The sequence below is a fragment of the Thalassophryne amazonica genome, chromosome 6, assembly GCF_902500255.1.
Source record: "Thalassophryne amazonica chromosome 6, fThaAma1.1, whole genome shotgun sequence".
Lineage (NCBI taxonomy): Eukaryota > Metazoa > Chordata > Actinopteri > Batrachoidiformes > Batrachoididae > Thalassophryne > Thalassophryne amazonica.
This window is the reverse complement of record NC_047108.1, coordinates 87575697-87595982: the sequence shown is the minus strand read 5'-3', so window position 1 is coordinate 87595982 and position 20286 is coordinate 87575697. Positions and strand designations below refer to the sequence as shown.

Genomic DNA, 20286 nt, shown 5'->3' with positions numbered 1-20286 from the left:
CATTCTGACGTAATTCAGCCTCAATCTGTGTATGTGTGATTGGGGTATAAGAAACCTCAAGCAGACCAGACTCTGAGGGGGATGACCCAGTGCTTTGACCATTCTATCAGATCTGATTCTTAAAAAGTCCCAATTTTGGTGGGGGGCTCTTTTGAAATGTTATTGATCAGCATTGTCCTATGGGATGATTGTCATGGGCAGGGGGCAGTTGAGAGGTTGTTTAGTGCTTTAGCATGCGGCACCAGACTCCCACGTCCCAGTTTCGGCAACACACCACAGACAGAAAGAAAGTGAGCAGAATCAGTTGCCTGGAAGTAACCAAAGGCATTAGTTCCAAATAGTAAATCAACAGAGAAGCACAGAGGTTACTAATGTGGTCACTGGCAGCTAGCCCTTTGCTTCAATAACAGACAGAGTTTAGATATAGTGAGGCTGGACCTGTTCCATTACAACACACTTTTTACAACACAATGTAAAAGGAAAGGAGAAATGGTTAGACACTACACAGGTATGCTAGCCATACAATTGGAAAAACATGAGTCTTGATCTAGACGCTGTCTCACAGCTGCCAGATCATTCCACAGCACAGGTGCACGATAAGTGAAAGCTCTGTGGCCTGCTGCCTTCTTTTTAATCTTAGGGACACACAGTAAACCTGCATCCTGAGAAGGTATTCCAGTATGCAAGATTTACTTAGGTTGGCCAGGTAGGGAGATGCTAGTCCGTGAAGGATTTTGTAAGTGCGTAACTTACTTTGACTTCTTTCAGAGGCCATGCATATGTGTGCCACCAAAAGGGGGAGGAACTGAAGGGCTATAATGCTCCTCCATCGCCATGGAGAGACCGTCCCACTGAGGAATCACTGGTCTTGTTTGAGAGGATGAAGAAGGGCATGTTTGCTGAAGGAGAGGCGACACTCAGAATGAAGATGGTCATGGAAGATGGGAAGATGGATCCTGTGGCTTATCGAATCAAATACACGCCGCATCATCGAACAGGAGATGAATGGTATGAAAAGCTGCGCATCCCAGATTATTCTGCTAATTTGATCATTTTAATTCGTATAAAATCTTCATACAAGCTGTGTTGTATTGATACAGGTTCTCATTTTTCTCTCCAGGTGCATCTACCCCACCTATGACTACACCCACTGTCTGTGTGACTCTATTGAAAATATCACACATTCACTGTGTACTAAGGAGTTTCAGGCTAGGTATGAATTTCAATTTATACTAGTCTGTTGCCTGTGGGGATCCACGGTCTCTAGATTAGGTAGTATTTATAAAATAGGTAGCTAATATTTTTCAAGGGTGGGAATAAATTCTGCAAAATTGCTATAATGATTTGGAATGGCATGGGAGTCCAGAATGTAATTATCAACATCCATTGTTCACAAAATATTAGCTCTATCAACGTTCCATTTTGGTGATGTTCATCCTTGACTCAAAATACATAAACATACCAATCAGCAAATGTCTGCTCTCACCAGTTTTCACGTCTTCAACAGGGCTGTAAAACTCCGCGGATCTGCGGATTTCATCATGGGGGGGCGTTGGTGATGTACTCTTCAATTGTGAACATCACTGAGTTTTTAAAATGCTTATCGCAAAGTGTTCTCTTTTTTACGACATCGTGTAAGTTTTATAAGTCCACGGACACTGATCTGTGTGTTACAGATACAAAACAGTTTCCTTGGATCCGCGGAGTTTCGCTGAGGAAAAATGCCACTCAAAGTGTAGCTGTTACGACAGTTGTCGTAAAGCAGGACTGGTTGGTTGCTGCGGCGACGCTGTGTGGCTCCTGTGCGGCGCTTAAGCTAAATGTAGCATGTGGACATCCCAAACTTTTAGAGCTTTTAAGTTTTTAAAAGAAGATTTGTGCAGCATGTCTGTGTCACGGAGCGACGTCACACAGAGAGAAGATGGCGAGAAGAACTGAAAAAGTCTTATAAGGACAAAAATCCGTGAAATCGTCGCTGGCTTCATCAACACACCTGAAAGATAAAAGAAACGGGAAAAGTGAAGTGTACCATCAGGAAACACGGTAAGAATTTTTCTCTCCCTGGAAAATAAACATTCTGCTGTTCAAACAGGATTTTAGACAAGATTATGTGACTTTTTTCCACTAATCTAGACTTTCTTTCATTGTAAAAAGACATTGTGGCTTTGAATGGATTTAGGCTGCATGAATTTACACAATATAAATTACTTTTTACTATAAGGTATGTTATTAATATTTTACCATGACTTTCCAAATATTCCTCAAGCTTTAGCTGTGGTTTTTGAAATGCTGTAACAGTCTTTTCAGTCTTCATAAATTTCATGTAGTTTAATTGTTCTGAGTTAATGCATAATTTGGTTTACAATTAAAAGGAAAATCATTCCAGGTCCTACTTCCACGTCATATTCTGTTATTTCAACATCGTCATTGACAGGTCAAATAAAAGGTTGAATGTAGGATCATTTAAATATGCACTAATTTTGAGATTTGTTCTTCCAGGAGATGCTGAAAAAGTATCATTAGATAAAAATTTAATTCTGGGGCCCCACAGGGCCCTAGACCCCGACTCCTGGGGAGCTTTACCCCCCGACCCCCTGCAAATTTTCCTCAGATTTCACAATTTTCATTTCACAGCCCTGCTTCAAAGGTACACACGTCGTACACAGAGGCCACTTGGCTTTTAATATATAGTTGATTTACTGCCCTCTGCTGGAATGGTGTGTGAGTCCAGAATGCAATTATCAGTATCGATTGTTCATTGTTGTTAGCCAATATCCATAGTTTCTCCAAAAATATTAGTTCTATCAAAGTTTTGTTTTGGCGCCATTCATTCTTAACCCAAAATACATAAGCATGCCAAACAGAAAATGTCAGCTCTTCCCAGTTTGTCCATGATTTAAGCCATATGCATGCACGCACACATACACAGAGGCCACTTGGCTTTTAATATATAGATTACTATAATTGTCCTCCCTAAAAGGTGTGTGAAAGCTTTAATGTTACCTGTTTTTATGAATGTCTTAGGCGATCGTCATATTACTGGCTGTGTAATGCTTTGGATGTGTACTGCCCTGTACAGTGGGAGTATGGACGCTTGAACCTCACGTACACTGTTGTCTCTAAAAGAAAAATCATCAAATTAGTCGAGAATGGCATCGTCAGGTAAAGTGGCTTTTCTGATTTTTGCTTGCTTTCTGGTAGCCTTGTGAAAGGGGCAGCAAGGAGTCTGCAGGATTTTATTCAAATCAGTCACATAAGATGTTTGGGTTTTTTGTTTTGTTTTTGAACAGTGGGTTAGAGGCAGTAGTTAGAGGGTTAGTATCAGCATGTAGATCCATTATGTGAGCATGCAGTTTTAATTACAGTATATATTCAAGTTGTGGAACATTATTTTTGATTCCGTGCAGGATTTTGACCATAGATTCTGTATAATGTCTTTACACAACACTGGATATGTTGGTTGGCCACAGAAGTGACTGTTTCCACTTACAGAGACTGGGATGACCCCCGACTCTTCACTTTGACTGCACTGCGGAGAAGAGGTTTTCCCCCAGATGCAATTAACAACTTTTGCGCACGGGTATGCAGTGCACACAAAGGCAAGACTAAATGACAGAGGATGTAGCTGTTGTATAGTATTGTCTTTGTCTTTGCAGGTAGGAGTGACTGTCTCCCAGACAACAATGGAGCCCCACCTGCTGGAGGCATGTGTGAGGGAAGTATTGAATGAAACTGCACCACGAGCCATGGCTATACTAGAACCTCTCAAAGTGACCATAACAAATCTTCCTGAGAACACACAGGTTGTATATCACCACCATATACACCAGAATTGGTCAAAACTGTTGCCTGACTTGTTAAATCTGATAACACGCAATATATTTAACAGCTTAATAAATAACATGCTGGATTATCTCTCTGTTGTCTTCTTTTAGACAGAGGTTCGAGTACCAGACTTTCCTGCAAATGAGGCCAAAGGAAGCCATACTGTTCCATTTACACGGACTGTCTTCATTGAACAGAGTGACTTCAGAGAGGTTAGAGAGAAATACTTTAGTACTTTGACAGAATATGTTGGCTTCATTTTTAGACAGAAATTTGACTCTTGCGTGGACTGCAGTGATGAAAGTGTGTGTGTGTGTGTGTGTGTGTGTGTGTGTGTGTGTGTGTGTGTGTGTGTGTGTGTGTGTGTGTGTGTATATATATATATATAATATAAATGTATTGCAGAAAATAAATATATAAATCATATATAGAGTATCAGTGTACTTCATATCAGGTCAGAGAGAGAAAGAGAGTGTTCCAAGACTGTACAAAGTAGAGAGACACAAGAACATGACATACGTGCCCCAAACCATATTTACAAATGTACAAACTTGCTAATGAAGTTTAACAGCTACAACCCCTGAAAGAGGACTGTTTTGCAGAGCTTCTTTCTCGTGCTTGGCGTGTGGCAGTCACCCTCTCTGCAGTTATATTTATATAGCACTTTTCACACTGCTAAAAGACACTTTACAGAACAGAGAAAATAACAAAGAACAAAGCAACTTCATATAGAAAGAGTCAAAAAATAAACAAGATTATAAAATCAAACCTTCACTGTGCATTGTTCCCTGTGCTGCTCAACTAGGAGTACAATGACTGGTCCAAGATGGCAGCCGCATTTCTTGTGCCCCAGCAACCAGTCCGGCGTCTCCTCTTCATATGTCTATGGTTATTTGTGTTTTCCTGGCGTGCATTTGATTTAGTCTGTGGTCTGTCCATGGAGCTGTATATAAGAACTAGAGAGCGCAGTAGCACTGAGACGCGTGCCGACAAGGAGGCATGATCGCCATTTTAATTCCTGGCTTTGTGATTTGCGTGCATAGAAGTTCAAGAAAAAGGTGGAATATACTGGAAAGCTGCGCATGTTGGCAAAGCCACAAACGGAGGAACAAGGGAGACAGACAATATTTCCTTACATAAGTAAGTGGTTTTGGTTATTCTTGTCACTATGTCCGTGATATTTGGATGATAAACAGCTGTATGTCTCCTGCCGTACCTGTGTCGCCCGATGACACGGACCATTAACTCTTCACTTATGTCTAGTTGATATTTTCCACTGTTACAACCCCTGGCAATAATTATGGAGTCACCGGCCTCGGAGGATGTTCATTCAGTTGTTTAATTTTGTAGAAAATAAAGCAGATCACAGACATGACACAAAACTAAAGTAATTTCAAATGGCAACTTTCTGGCTTTAAGAAACACTGTACGAAATCAGGAAAAAATAATTGTGGCAGTCCGTAACGGTTACTTTTTTAGACCAAGCAGAGGGGAAAAAAATATGGACTCACTCAATTCTGAGGAATAAATTATGGAATCACCCTGTAAATTTTCATCCCCAAAACTAACACCTGCATCAAATCAGATCTGCTCATTAGTCTGCATCTAAAAAGGAGTGATCACACCTTGGAGAGCTGTTGCACCAAGTGGACTGACATGAATCATGGCTCCAACACGAGAGATGTCAGTTGAAACAAAGGAGAGGATTATCAAACTCTTAAAAGAGGGTAAATCATCATGCAATGTTAAGTTAACGTACCTGTATGTCCATGCGACGTATAGTCCAGTGCGACTTATTTATGGTTTATTTTTCTTTATAATGGATAAAGCGGCTGGTGCGACTTATACTCCGGTGCGACTTATAGTCCGGAAAATACGGTAATAGGTAAATTTTTTTTAAAATAAGCTTTGTACATAGTTTTTAAAATATTCATTTCTACCAATTCAGTAAATTTCAAGATTTTCAACTGTATAAAAATTGGGTTTGTTGGACTTCTATATCCACTTCCACTTACAATTCTCACAGCTCTTTTCTGTAAAATAAAAACTGGATTAATGTAGGTTTTACAAGCACTTCCCCACACTTCAGTACAGTAGGTCAGATATGAAACAATCAGTGAGTTATACAACATAAGCAAGGCATCCTTATTTAGAAAGTGTTTAACCCTATGTAACACAGCTATTATTTGTGCTACCTTAATTTTCATAGTCAATATGTGATTTCCAGGTCAAATGTTCATCTAAAGTAACACCCAAAAACTCCTCCGCACGTCTGTGCCGAAAAAGTGCTGATGTCCACGTCTTTTCATAATTCCTGTGCTAGTCAGATGACATACCGGATCAAGACAGCGTCCAGTTTAGAAATGAACGGCACATTCCACTGTTACAGGAGTTTTTGTCATGGAAAGAGGAGCGGAATTCTGCGCGTCGCGGTGGAGCCGCATGGCGCAAAGCAACGCCGTGATGAAGCCTCACAGGACATGTTGGGGCATGTCCAGCTCATGCTCAATTTCTCGGATAATCACACGACTGAAAAGCAACCGGCAGCCGTCTGAAATCCACCTGAAAGCCGTCCTGTGAGACCAACACGGAGGTGGTTTTGTGCCGCATAATGAACGGCTCTGTGCCGCGTCCCTCCGCTTTTCTTTCCATGAAAAAAACTCCTGTAACAGTGGAATGTGCCGAAAAAGTGCTGATATCCACGCCTTCTGCCTTTTTGTGAAAGTCAGACAAGGTCCCGGATCAACAAAGCCTTCACGTTGGAAATAATCTGGTTGTTTCAGTGGGGTTTGAGCCTGTTGATCGGAGCGCGGCGCGCTCTCAGCAGTTGTGGGCCGTCTTTAAACCGTCTGGATCACTCCTTAATCTGTGTAATCCCCATAAAATCGTCCCTGAAAGCCATATTAATTTTCCGAACAGTGTCCACCTGGAGGTCTCTCACAGTTTCAGGAAAAAAACTGATGCAGCAAAGCTCCAAATCGTTCAGACATTTATTCGCAATAAAAAAAACGACGAGAGGGGTGGACCAGTGTTCACACAAAGCCTGCTCACAGGCGAATGACGCAACCGACAGGCGTGAAAAAACTCACGCATGCGCACAAAGGTTCAAGCTTGGCTGATGCAATCACACGTGATTCAAATCCATGGTTTTTGAAAAAAATAGAAAGGTTGGATACTTATCTAACAGACCTCGTATATATGTATTGTAATGGTTTTAGGAGCCGCGCTGCGTTGAACACAGCAGCAGCTGCAGCAGGACACCTCAGCTCAGCAGCTTGAACAGCGCAGATCCGTGTAACTTTAAACACTAGTATTTGGGAATGAGTGTGTCAGCGTAAGTTTAATACCTTCCTGACATAATTTAATATAATAAAATAATATAACGCTGCACCGCTCATCCATACAGCAGCAAATGAGAGATGCTGTTACAGATTTTAAAATGAACTCCATGTTGTGTTGAAAAAACAAAGGAAATGGATGAAATGTTCTGCTGCAGGGAGATGATTTAAATTTCATCAGGAATAAATTCAAATGGTGATAAGACCAAAAGGGCCAAAACGCTGCCCCAACTTTTTTTTAATTATTATTTATAAGGAAACATTAACATCCCTGGTAAGTCTTTGATTTTATTACATCATGTTTTTGATGGAATTCTTTGTTAGTTGACATTTATCAAGTTATTTCACACAAATCAAACTCTGTCTTTGGGATGAATTTACTTCAAACTGTCTCCATGCAAACATATGTTAGCCTGCTAAATCTGCATTTTATGGTTTCTTCTGTTACATTGGTGTGAAATATTAATGTGTATTAAAATATGCTAAATATTTCAAATGCTCATAGAAGTCAGATATTAATGTGAAAAATTTTTGTGTACTGTTTTTCACAAGACGTGAATTGTGAGTATCCCAGAAATGCTGTGTTATTGTGTTATTGTGTTTCCCCATTCATAGAAGTGAAGAAGAATCTAATTTAAACCCAAATCAGTGTTCCTGAGAACTAGTAGTTATATTGGTGACTTAATGAACAGTAGATGCAGCTTTACTTGTATCATATTTTAGTTTAGTTTAGTTTAAGACACTATCAGTTGTTATAAAATCACAAATTGTCAAAGTCAAATGTTTAGATAAATGTAGAGAGAGAACAGTAACAGTCCAGTGCAAATATGTTGTGTTACTGATGGTAGCAACACTATCCATATCCATGTGACAGACTTATGTATTATAGTTTTGTCATCTTGTCAATATGGGAAAATAGTCTATTCACACAACTTGTATCGTGACTATACAAGAAAAGACTTCTCTTGAGTGGAAAAATTGACCTGACCCAACAAATTAATTTTTGGAATTTTTTTTGTTTGGTGAGTAAATAGACCTGAAAATGCACCAGAATGCATCTGAGATTTAAATGTTTTTCTTTGGGTTTTTACTACTGTTTTTTGTTGTTGTTGTTGTTACTGTGCTGTTTCATGACAGCACCCTCTTGATCAACATGTGCAGTTTGTTGAATATCCACTGAATATGCCACTGAGGACAGCATCACAGGCAGAGTGTAGAAGAAACCAGGCATTGACTGTCGCATAGCATTTATTTCTGTAGGCTGGATTTCATTTACAGTTCTTAATGTTTAACACAACTTTTCGCTGTTATTTTATCATGGTTCAAGCCAGTTGTGCAACAGATATGGCATGCTGTTATGAGGCGAGAGTGCACATCATGTCAAAAGTCTCTCTCTTGAGTCCTGAAAAGTCTCTTCTTTGTGTCAGCCAGAAACAATGCCTGTGTGCAACAACACAGATGTAAAAACATGCATTGAACAAGTGCTTAAAGTAATGTTCATGCTGTGAACCAGTATGGCAGCAAATATAAACCGAACCAAAAAGAAAATTTGACCTGGTATACTGCCCGATACTAACTGATACTTCTCTGTCGCAGGTAATGGAAAAGGGCTACAAGCGTCTTACCCCAGAACAGCCTGTTGGACTAAGGCATGCTGGGTATGTCATCTCTGTACAGAAGATCATCAAGGTAAGATGAACATTTCCACAGATCTTAAGTCATCTTTATCACAAGCAACATAACATGCCAGTGCACATATAGACCCAACACTGTTCATTCACTTGTTTTACGAGGTTTGACTGAAAAGTTGTTTCACGCAATTACTTCAATAACAAGCAAGATACTCGCATATATTGCATATCTGCATAAAGCTTGGAATGTTCTCTATCATGCAGTGTAGCTAAATGGTAAATGGACTGCATTCCGATTTTGCTTTTCCATCTGAATCAGAAGCTCAAAGCATTTTATATTGATGCCGTGCATTCATGTACACTCGCACACAAATGTCAGGGTGCTGCCATGCAGCATGCTCACTGCACACCGGGAGCAACTTGGGGATTAAGGACCTTGTCCAAGGGCCCTTAGTGATTTCCTGGCCTAACGAAGGTTTGAACCAAGGATCCTTTGGTCTCAGGCTCACCGCTTAAGCACTACATCATCAGTAGTTACTTTTCCATGTCATCGCCTTCCCTTTCTACACACTTATGCCAACTCCAGACAAGTTTCTGCATTCCATTGGTAAAGAAATCAGTTGTCTTCTCTCAGCACCAGCGACACAGCTACTTGCAATGCTTCATCTCTGTTAGTGTAACCGTGTCCCTTCAGGTGTCTTTTCCATCTAGGAAAAAGGAAATGTTGTGGGGCATAAGATTTGGATTACATGCTGGGTGTGGTTAAATCTTGCAAAATTTGATCCACTGCAATGCACCCTGTGTTTAACTTGTGTGTATTTGGACAAGCAATGTCATGCTGAAGAATTGCATCTTTTCCCAGATGAACCCGCTTCAAGCATGCATGCAACATTTCCAAAGTGCTCACATATTGGTCAGAGTTGGCAGGTTGTCGTTTTCCAAAAATTCTGTGAGGACTATGCCATCACGGTTTCAAAAAAATGGTCAAGACTTTTCCCATAGAAGGGATGACTTTGAATTTTTTCAGGCAAGGTGAGTCCTTATGGCTGTACTCCAGTGACTGCCACTTGTTTTCTGGGTCATAGTCATGTACCCAGGACTCTGACAATTCAGTAAAAGAAAGCATCACTTTCCTGTGCATCTCAAGTCAGAAGTTCTGACAAACCCCCTTTCAGTTCGGTTTCATTTCAAGAGTCAGCATCTGTGAGACCCACTCTCGATAATAACTAATGTGATGGACCCACTCTTTTGGAATACCAACAATCATTCCAGTGTCTTTCTGCTTGACACTGTGATTGGGGTGAATCAGTTCAGCCATCCAAACTTGATGCTGTGCATCTGTGGCTGTTCTTGGGGTGCCCGCTACAGGACTGGTCATAAAGACTCACTGTGACTGGATTTTTAGATTTCAAACTCCTTACCCACCTTCTGACTGTACTGACATCGAGGAGTCGCTGAGTCAGGCTCAAAACTTTTCAATCACCCCTTGTATCTATGGGATATTGCGTAGGCAAAACAAAGATGCTTTTTTTTTCTTCTTCTTCCATCCATTTTCTATACCCGCTGACTCCAACTAAGGGTCACGGGGGGCTGGAGCCTATCCCAGCAGTCATAGAGCGTGAGGCAGGGTACACCTTGGACAGGACGCCAGTCTGTCAGAGGGCTTTTTCCTCCTTCTCTGTTAATCTGGTGCATCGAAGTTCACCAGATGCGAAATGGTTCATTTTTAGCTATCCAGTATGTTCTTACTTTTGTTTGCTGGTCTTTGTGCTTGTCCTTATTTTTACACACCAGAAAGTGCTGCCATATTTCCACTTTTGGTTCATGTCTGTCCACGCTACATGCTCTGTGGTCTGTAACTGTTTCCCAGGATCCTCAGGGTAAAGTGATTGAGTTAGAGGTGACCTGCTGCAGTTCTGAGAATGCAGAGAGGCCAAAGGCCTTCATCCACTGGGTCAGCCAGCCGATGGTGTGTGAAATTCGCCTCTATGAAAGACTGTAAGTCAGAAGGATTTATTTTGCAAAACTGAGTTTTTATTTCAAACTCACTCACCAGAGCCCACCGCTGTCTTTGTAGATTCCTCCACAAACATCCAGAGGATCTGTCTGATGTTCCTAATGGCTTTCTGAGTGACATAAACCCTGTAAGTAGATCTGCACGTCAGTGACAGGTCTTTTTGGGTTACATAAGTGATGTCAATGACAAGTTGATTGTTTGTTGTTCTTTTGCTTTTAGACTTCTCTGCAGGTGATCAGTAGTGCCTTAATTGATACCTCAGTAAAAGGAGCTAAAACTTTTGATAAATTCCAGTTTGAAAGAGTTGGTTACTTCTCCCTGGACCCAGACAGCACAGCATACAAGGTATAGTAGGAAAAAGGTTTTACTTTAAAACTGTTATTCTACATGTATTTATGAGGATGATGTTACAATTTATATTATTCATGTTTGATGTTTGTGTTGAAAGCTTTCTATTTTGAATTTATTTGAGGAATTGCTTCACACAGCTGCTAGGCTGAAAACATATTGGCATGTGAAATTAGTGAGATCCATAAGCATTTTTGTTCTTTCACTGCAGCTGGTCTTCAACAGAACAGTTACCCTCAAAGAGGATCCTGGGAAGATCTGATTGACTGACATCAAGTCACATTTCCTGTGAGCCCACGGACATGTGTGCAGTGTACTTGTTTGCATCACTTAAAGTGTAATATCAGCGAAGATGCAGACTGCTTAAGATGACAGATTGAGCCAAATCAAGTACTGTAATATTTACTAACTGCAGTCTGTATGGCTATAAAATTTCAGAAAAAAAAGTTGGGAGAAAAAAATCCAGTTTACTGTGAATTCTTCATGGCAGAAGTAGTTACTGTATTATCAGGGTGAATACTCTCAAGCTTATGGCTAGTCTGTCACAAAAGTAGTTTTGAAATGCCCTCCAGTATCTTCAGTAACAAAACTTTACAATTTGCAGATTTGCTATCAGAAATATGCATACACTCATCATGGACATTATTGCCATTATTGGGCTTCCATTGATTTCTTTGGATTGTTCTTTTACTGGGGAAGAATAACTATATGAAACAAATCATGAAAAAAATCATAGAAAAGTTAAAATACTTTATGTTGGGTCTTCTGAAATCAACAGGGGTGTCAAGATTACACATACAGGCTCCAAACGATACATACAGCCTACCTAACATTTGGTTGACTGTCACTTTACCAAGTTTCACCTTGACCTGACACACTCATGGTAAATACTGACAAGCAGAATTCTGCTTGGATATTTGATCATTGTTCTTGCGAGAAATGGCAAAGTTCAGTTAAATTTGTTTGGTTCCTGACATGAACCCAACTTTTAAGCACAGTCCAGATATTATAGAGGTTGAGGTTAGAACTATGGGGTTTGTCATCCTTATGCTAAGCTTATGATGCGCTGGAGTTGTCCTTTTGAAAGACCTGACTGTGTCTGTGTTTTAACCATCTAACTGATGATTTAAGATTTTTAAAAAATTCTGAGATGGTCTTTCCTCATTATTTCATCCACTTTGTGCAATGCACAAATTCCATCGACAGGAAGACAGCCACAGAGCATGATACCACCATATCCATGTTTAAATGATGGCACAAGGTTATTGGTGTGGTCAGCTGCAAACTTCAGTTGATTTTGGAGCAGGGCCTTCTTTCTTGGACAGCATCCTCTCAGTCCATGGCAGTGTACATAACACATGCCGTTCCTGCCCTACATGTCCCCCCCAATGTATGTCTGCTGTAGTTACAACTGATTAATCAAGCTTGCTGTTTTATAACTATAGATTAGTAGTGCACACTTAATTTAGATAATTTGCAGTGGGTAGAGCACAGAGAGTGAAAAACATGCAGGGCAGGTGATCTCCACAAACAGAATCTATGACCCCTGTTGTAGATGGGTTCATTGGTGTTCCAATAGCTTCCATGTCATGGCAGGCATGTATTTTGGTGGTTCCTCGGTTGTTCCTCTCGACATTGTCTGTGACAGTTTGTCTTCTTCCAGACCTTGTCAAAGTCCCTTCATCTCTGAATAACTTGTACTTATGTACAGTATGTAGAGTGTTTGAACTGATGATCTTGGAATCTGCAGCTATTAGAAATGGCTACAAGAGACACTCCTCACATGTAAACTACAATCCTCCGCCTCAGATCTGCATGGAGCTCCTTAGGCTTTCTCAGTGTAATGTGTATTGGTCAGTCCAGTGACTGCTGACAGACCTTTATTATTTTGGTACAGACAAGCTACCAGATTTAGTCAATCAAATCTGGATTGTTAACAAGAAGTTGAAATATTGTGGAACTTTAAAACCCATTGGAATAATGATCTGAAGTGGCTGTCTGCATATTTTTGACTATGTATGTATACTTTTGATCCTGTATTAATTTCAGAAAACCCAGAAAGCATTAAAAATGGGCACCAAATTCTTGTTCTTTTCTATTAAAGATGTGTGTTGTACAATTAGTATGGCCCATTTAAAAAGAGTATTTCAAAGAAATGTTCAAAAGCTTAATGTTACTTTGAGATTCATGTCAGTGATGAGTGTATGGAAACCTCTGACCACAACAGGGCTGTTGATTTTATAATTGATTCATTAGCTCTACGTGGGTGTTACACAGTGGAGATGCTTTCAAATGCTGTATATGAATTTCTTACAAATGAGGAGGCCTCTGCCAATTTTTCTTCTTTTTTTTTTAAGTCTCAAAAGTATGTACATGTCATTTTGGAAGCAAACACAATAAATGATACTTGAACAGACTGCACTGTCTAATTTTTGATTATTAGAAGTAAGTGCCTGTAGGTAGTCAGTAACTTAAGGCTATGATTGGGCATCTTTTGTACAAGGTGCCTTGGATGCCACTGGGCTGACTTGGTGTCAAAGATAGCTACTTTGGGAGACTGATTATGAGTATCACTAGTGTTGTGAAGGAACATCAGCTCCAACATTTTGGCCATGTGTTGTGTTTGGACATGATGCAGCATCCATTGCAGTCTTACGGACCCCACCAACTGCAAAACAGGCATTCATGTTTCACCTGACTGTGACTGATGGTAACTTTAGAGAGGTGGGGATCAGTTATCTGCTTGGGTCTTTGTCAAGCATCCAGGGTGGTTTCATCGTCAAGTGGATGCTACTATGAAATGCAACCAGGCCTGACCTGAAGTAGGTAGCTATGTTACAGTAATAGGAATTAGAAAATAGACGATGTTTAACTTCATAGTTCTGCCACTTTTTGGAGGGTTAAAGTGGGGTTGTAACTAGAACACGGGTTCAAGTCTCCAATCAGGAAAAGCACTTTGAACAAGTTTGTTGCTTCCATGTGCAATTAAGCAACTTGCATGGTAGCAACGTGACATTGCTGTGTCAGCATTGGTGTCAACAGGGGAATATAATGCCTTAGTGTGAAACATTTAGAGCATCTGCATCAGATGGAACAGAGTTGCAAAAATGTAATTACCAAGAGAATGTATTTTGGCTTTGATCATTACTTTTATGCAGGAGTTATGGATCTTCTTTGTCTTTTGGCTGTTCCCGTTAGGGGTCGCCACAGCAGATCAATCGTTTCCATCTCACCCTGTCTGTATCTTCCTCTGTCACACCAACCACCTGCATGTCCTCCTTCAACACATCCATAAACCTCTTTTGCCTCCATCTTCTCCTGCCTGTCTGTCGTTTGTATTAAATTTTTGTCAGGCACTTTTTAAACCTTGTAAAACACTCCATCTTACCCTTTGCAGAAAACAGAAAAAAAAGTCAATACAAATATTTGGAAATCAAGCCACCACACCACGCTGAATTATCACGCGTGGGAATTAACCCATACCTACCCAGAGCTACCAGCATACAAACCAAATGATCAGTGCATTTATTATGAACCACCTTAAAAGATTCAGACGCCAGTGAACCACTGAGAGCGCATGTCGAACATAAGGGGCATTTTAAGGTGGACTGAATATCGTGTCGTTTTGCCAGACGCGATGCGAATATGTGTCGCCTTTAAACAAAGAGTCAACAAGCGTTGCCTGTCGCGATGTCGTCTGACTGTAATACCGCGACAACACGGTGGACTTGAAACTCATTCGCTTATTGGTTGGAGACTACTGTTGTAAGATGGCGCCCAGCGAGATATGAGTGGTAAAGAAGAAGAAAAAATATAGACAGCTATCAAACTGAAAGTAAGATAAACAGAGGAAGAATAAACAATAGAAACGCATTAGTAACGCTTGGCTTCTCTGCTCGTTTGAAGAGGAGTAGTCGTGGGCACCTCGAGCATCGGCCCAGTTGAAGAAGACAGGTAGCTAACGCGCCTGCTATCCGTTAGCCCGCTAGCATTGGAGCGAATCGAAAAATATCGATGGTTAACTTCGTTGGAGGACAAAGTTATCCCGGCTTCTGATTACAGGCCGACTTCTGTGTCTCCTTTTGGATCAGACGGAAGCACATTGTTACGCGTTGCTCACTTCGGTTCAATGTTCTGTGCACACAACACGCGAGGCTAGTTAGCCGTGCACCTAGCTAACCTAGCTTGTTGTGTAATCAGCTGTTAAGGGCTGATGCACAATGCACGCAACGCCTTTAATCATTGAGACGTATTTATATGTTTTCTGTTTGTATGCGTTTCCGTCGTTGCTCTCAACGCTGTTGGATTTGGAATGAGACCGCGCTTTTGTCCTTGCTCCTATGCGCAGCTACATTTAACCCTTTCGTAAAATCATCTGTTTTACCAGTGGAACTCCCGTTCAGGTTTGAAGCACTGTTACCCTTTAGTTGGTAGTTTATTTCGTCGACTCATTAGTCACCGGGCTGTCTTTTTGCTTTTGTAATCTTTTAGAATGTGCAAGTTTTTACGGAGAAAAGATTATTTCACTTAATAGTGGAGGTGGTACCTTCAGGGTGAAAAATTGAGTCATGTTTTGAATATGTGAAATATGTACTATGGCATATATTGCCATTTTTTGAGTGAGAAGGCAAAAAAAAGTGTAAACATCAAGCTATTGTGATAACTATTTTTGTTAGATGATATTCTGTCCTGAAACTCATTTTGCTAAGTATTATCAAAAGTCTATTTTATGTAAATGAAGAATTTAAGAATATTCACAGTTTCAGACATTGGAATTATCACACGCCTGGTGCAGCGTATCAGTGCTCGGGGTGTACTGATGCATCTTGCATTGTGATAATTGTATTATGAAACCTTTATTAAATTTATTTTTAAAATTAGTATCTTGATACCATGAAACCTACTGTGCAGAAAAAATAATGGCCTCTTGCAGATGAATCAAAATGATTGACAAAATAGACTAATAGGAAATCTGTAACATGAAGGACTAATTTATGCTTATGATTTTTCTTTAAAGTGAAAGCCTTCACCACAAATTGCATTCTACATTGTTAGTGGAAACAGTGATGTCATTTTGTATTTTGATATTTATGTAGACATGATAGATGTATTGTGGAGCTAGTGCATCTTTACACCCCTAATCACCGCATCTGCCACACAATGGAACCACCCAGTGTCCTGGAAGGCGTATACCTGGTCCATTGCAGTTTTCAGTTGAAACAGTCTATTTGTTCCAGAGAGAAAAAACATGGACATCCTCTTGGCCTTTTTCACTTGCTGGGGTTCTCAACACTGGGCATCAACGTGCTGAATCACACTGTATATTTTTTGTTGTTCTTTCTACATAGATGCTGTGAAAAGATGCTCAAGTGCTGCACCTAAGAGAGTACCCATGTTTCGTCTTACTGCAACAGATAGTTGTTTACTTTCTTCGGGTAGAGATGGAGAGATTGTCTTCCTTGTTGGTTGCCATCCAGCACCAAAGATGGTTCTGTGGTGTAGTATGTGGCACCTACCAATGCTCTGTGACTTGACCTCCTGCACCCAAGTCTTGTAATGGTCATGCATGCCATTTATTCTGGCATCATCATGCCAAAATTCTTTTGTAAACAAATGTGTATGTGTGAGAAATGCTGAGGTCAGAAAAATTGAGATTATGTCCATCGTACAATAGGTCATGTCATCATTATTGTGTAGTGGACAACTGTACATGAGTCTGAGACATACGGTACTGTATTTTCAAAGTACAAATCACCTTTATTTATTTAATGTTAGCTAGTTTGAGAGGTTAGGCAACCTATAAAGTGAAAAAGCACATGTTCATTAATCCTAGATAGGCCCATTGGTGCTGGTGGTTATCTCCGTATTCTGTAGTGTGAAGTGTATGATAGTCTACAACACTCCCAGGATGGGATGCCATTCCGAAGCAGGTTACTTCCCCAGCCAAAGCTGGTACCTATTTACGGTTGGGTGGACTGAGACAGTGTAGGTGAAGTGTCTCTTTTGTAAGAAGACAGATGGGTGGCATGAACAGGATTCGAACCCGGGACTACATTTTGGCAAGTCAGCTCCTTATCCACCTGCGCTTTAAGGCATTCCTGAAATTAAAGCACTAAACAAAAAAATCTCCATAAATAAAATAATATAATAAATGTGCACTATAAAAAATCTCAGCCAACTCATAATACAGAAAAAGGTGTGACTTGTTTTGTTTTGAAAACAGTTTTATTTTCTTAGATGGGTGCAACTTATACTATGGAAAATATGTTAGAAAATATTTCTACCTGAATTCACCTTTTCCACAGACTCTCCAACAGAAAACACTGTCAGCAGCAATGAATAACTCTCTGGATGGCACGGGCTCTTATGAGGAGCTAGTGAGGCAAAAAGCTCGTAGCATTCCTCAGCATCGCATGAAGGAGTTTCTGGAGTCCTTGGCCAGCAAGGGTGCAGATGCTCTGCAGGAGTTCACTCACCAAAGTGCAGATGCAACTACCACCACCACAACTATGGTCTACCAACAAGAGACTAACTGCATCTACACAGATAGCACAGAGGTGGCGGGGTCACTGCTTGAACTGGCATGTCCGGTAATTATGTGGGCCAAAAGTTCTTAAACCTTTTAGTAGAGAGACAAAAATTTTTGTTGCCTGATGTGCGCTGTCTTCTAATTATCAGGTACAGGTACAGGTGGCAGCCACAGCAACAGCAGATACAGGAGTCTACATCTCAACAATCTGTACAGCAGAATTCAGAACAACAGATAGTCCAGGTTGGCCCAAATTTTATGCTTTCTGATTGTTTTATTTGTCCTCACTGTTTGATGTTTGGCCCACTAAATTTTGGTGGTTAACTTTTGCTTTTAGGTGCAGATCCAAGGTCAGCAGCAAGGTCAGATGTTGGGACAAGTCCTCCAAGTGCCATCTAGCTCCCATCAACAGCTACAAGGTGTTACAACTGCACAGCTGATTCAGCCTGGAGATCTTACAGAGGAACAGCATCAACAGGTGAACCCATGCAAGTCATATCCCTGGCCCTTGCAGAATTCTAAAATTTTGCAGATATCAGAGCTTGAAATTAGCTATCAGTTAGCATTTCCTCTCCTTTGTTGTAGCTACAAGCTCAATTGGTTGCAGCTGTGGCAGGAGGGCAACAAATCCAAATCCAGACAGTGGGGGCGCTCTCACCCACACAGCAGCATGACAGTGCTGAGCGGAGGGTACTGGGAGCCACTGTTGCCACATCCCAAGGAGCAGGTGTCCTCCAGCCAGCCAAGAAGCGAAAGGTGGACATGCCCATCACAGTGTCTTATGCCCTCCCTGGTCAGCAGGTGGCCACAGTCTTAGCTATCCCTCAGGGACAGGGACAGCAACAGAGTTATGTGTCTTTGCGGCCAGACCTCCTGACTGTGGACAGTTCCCATCTTTATAGCGCTACAGGCACTATCACTAGTCCCACAGGGGAGACTTGGACCATCCCAGTCTACTCTGCTCCTGCTGGGTCTGGAGGCCGGGAGCAAGTCACACATATTGCCATCCCCCAGGAGGCTTATGGGACGGTGCAGGTCGCAGGTGCAAACACTGCACAATGCAAACGCAGATTACAGTTGAAAATGACAAGCTGAAGAACTCTGCCAGTCAAAGTCAGACAGCACAGGCCGTCTCAAGCATAACAAGCTCTGGAGGGATGGGGGCACAAGAAGAAGTTGTGCACACATTGGCTGCAAACACACTGTTTCCTGCCCAGCTTATGAATGGAAACATCCATATCCCAGTAGCAGTACAGGGCTACCCCAATGCCACACAGTCTCTTATCTGGGACCCTCAGCAGCAGGTGCTGCACACACAAGGACTGTCAGGACAGGATGCACAGCAGCTGCAGGTACTAACACATTTGCTGCGTTATCTGTGCACCCGCCCCCCCCAAAAAAAGATCAATGATTGCCAAGTATGCTATGAGTTAATTTATGTTTTCCTCTGGACAGGGCCAGACGGTGACTGTAGCAGAGGTAGATACCCAAGGACAGCAGCAAGTACAGGTGCAAGAGTTACTGCTGCCTGCTACTCTGAAACCAGAAGAGGGACTAGATGTGTGGCAGCTCTGGGCTCAGCGGAAGAATGAAGAATTGAACAAAGCAGAAAAAAATAAATTGGCTCCAATTGGCCGTAAGTACATTCACAGTGTATATTGTAATGATAGCTCTTTTGTTGTTGATGCACAGAAGTGTATTGCTATTAGCTTTTTTCTCAACTAAGTCTGGGATTATGCTTGTATTTGTACATGTGTGTTTTAAGGCCGTCAGGCTCTGCGCTTCCAGGAGGATTTGGTGTCATGTGCAGTAGCTGAGCTATGCATGGGTCTCTCTTTGATGACGACGGAGGCTCGGGGGTTGGAAGGAGAGTCGTATGATGCTGATGTTCTCTACTATGTGTTTTTGTGCATCCAAAAAGTAAGATTAGTCTGCAGACTAAAAACGCATTCACATCTTACAACATGCATTCTGCCTTTATTGCTTTCTTTAAGATGGAAACACTAATGTTTCCATGTTCCATGTTTCCACTAATGTTTGTTTTTCTTTCCCTGCAGTATATGTTTGATAATAGTCGTGTGGATGACATCTTCTCAGATCAGTATTACACTCGCTTTGCTCAAAGTCTGCACCAGATCCTGGAGTCTTGGACACCAAGTGTTCATCCACTAGGTGGGGAAAGTTTTATTTTTTTCCTTTAATTACCCCCGGTGTCAATATAGTTTTCATTTGTCATTTCATTGTATATTAAGTCATTTCATCTCATCCACAATGGCCCATAATAGCCACACAAACTTTCCAATTACATGTCTGATGATTTAATCCTTTAACATTGCATTTGTGTTGAGTTTTCCGCATGGTGCACACACAGCCCATAATACCTCCATCTTAAATTAAATTGCGTTGCATTATAACAGAAGAGTGTTATGATTTTGAAAACCTCTTGCTATAGAACAGGGGTCTTCAACTTCAGTACTCGAGGGCCGGTGTCCTGCACCTTTTAGATGTGTCCCTGGTCTAACACACCTGAATCAAATGGCTGAATTATCTCCTCAGCATGCAGTCTAGTTCTCCAGAGAGCTGCTAATGGGCTCATTA

The 20286-nt window shown here is 41.1% G+C and overlaps 2 protein-coding genes across 3 annotated transcripts in view; both read left to right on the top strand.

Annotated features, from left to right (window-relative positions):
• qars1 (glutaminyl-tRNA synthetase 1) overlaps positions 1–13575 on the top strand; it is a 30545-nt gene extending 16970 nt beyond the window's left edge. The window contains exons 13-23 of one of the 2 annotated variants that reach the window (XM_034172713.1): positions 769–1008; positions 1121–1213; positions 3025–3162; positions 3493–3580; positions 3657–3803; positions 3936–4037; positions 8760–8852; positions 10665–10792; positions 10872–10938; positions 11031–11156; positions 11371–13575. In XM_034172713.1, the coding sequence (XP_034028604.1) occupies positions 769–1008; positions 1121–1213; positions 3025–3162; positions 3493–3580; positions 3657–3803; positions 3936–4037; positions 8760–8852; positions 10665–10792; positions 10872–10938; positions 11031–11156; positions 11371–11421 (1273 nt within the window). In that variant the 3' untranslated portion in view covers positions 11422–13575. Of the gene's footprint in view, positions 1–768; positions 1009–1120; positions 1214–3024; positions 3163–3492; positions 3581–3656; positions 3807–3935; positions 4038–8759; positions 8853–10664; positions 10793–10871; positions 10939–11030; positions 11157–11370 lie in introns of both variants that reach the window. The other variant, XM_034172711.1, reaches the window with a different exon arrangement.
• Positions 13576–14902: 1327 nt separating this feature from the next.
• LOC117512575 (glutamine-rich protein 1-like) overlaps positions 14903–20286 on the top strand; it is a 25671-nt gene continuing 20287 nt past the window's right edge. The window contains 9 exon segments of the mRNA XM_034172710.1: positions 14903–15113; positions 17465–17757; positions 17850–17931; positions 18026–18166; positions 18274–18739; positions 18742–19040; positions 19144–19324; positions 19454–19608; positions 19746–19860. Of these exon segments, the coding sequence (XP_034028601.1) occupies positions 17495–17757; positions 17850–17931; positions 18026–18166; positions 18274–18739; positions 18742–19040; positions 19144–19324; positions 19454–19608; positions 19746–19860 (1702 nt within the window). The 5' untranslated portion in view covers positions 14903–15113; positions 17465–17494.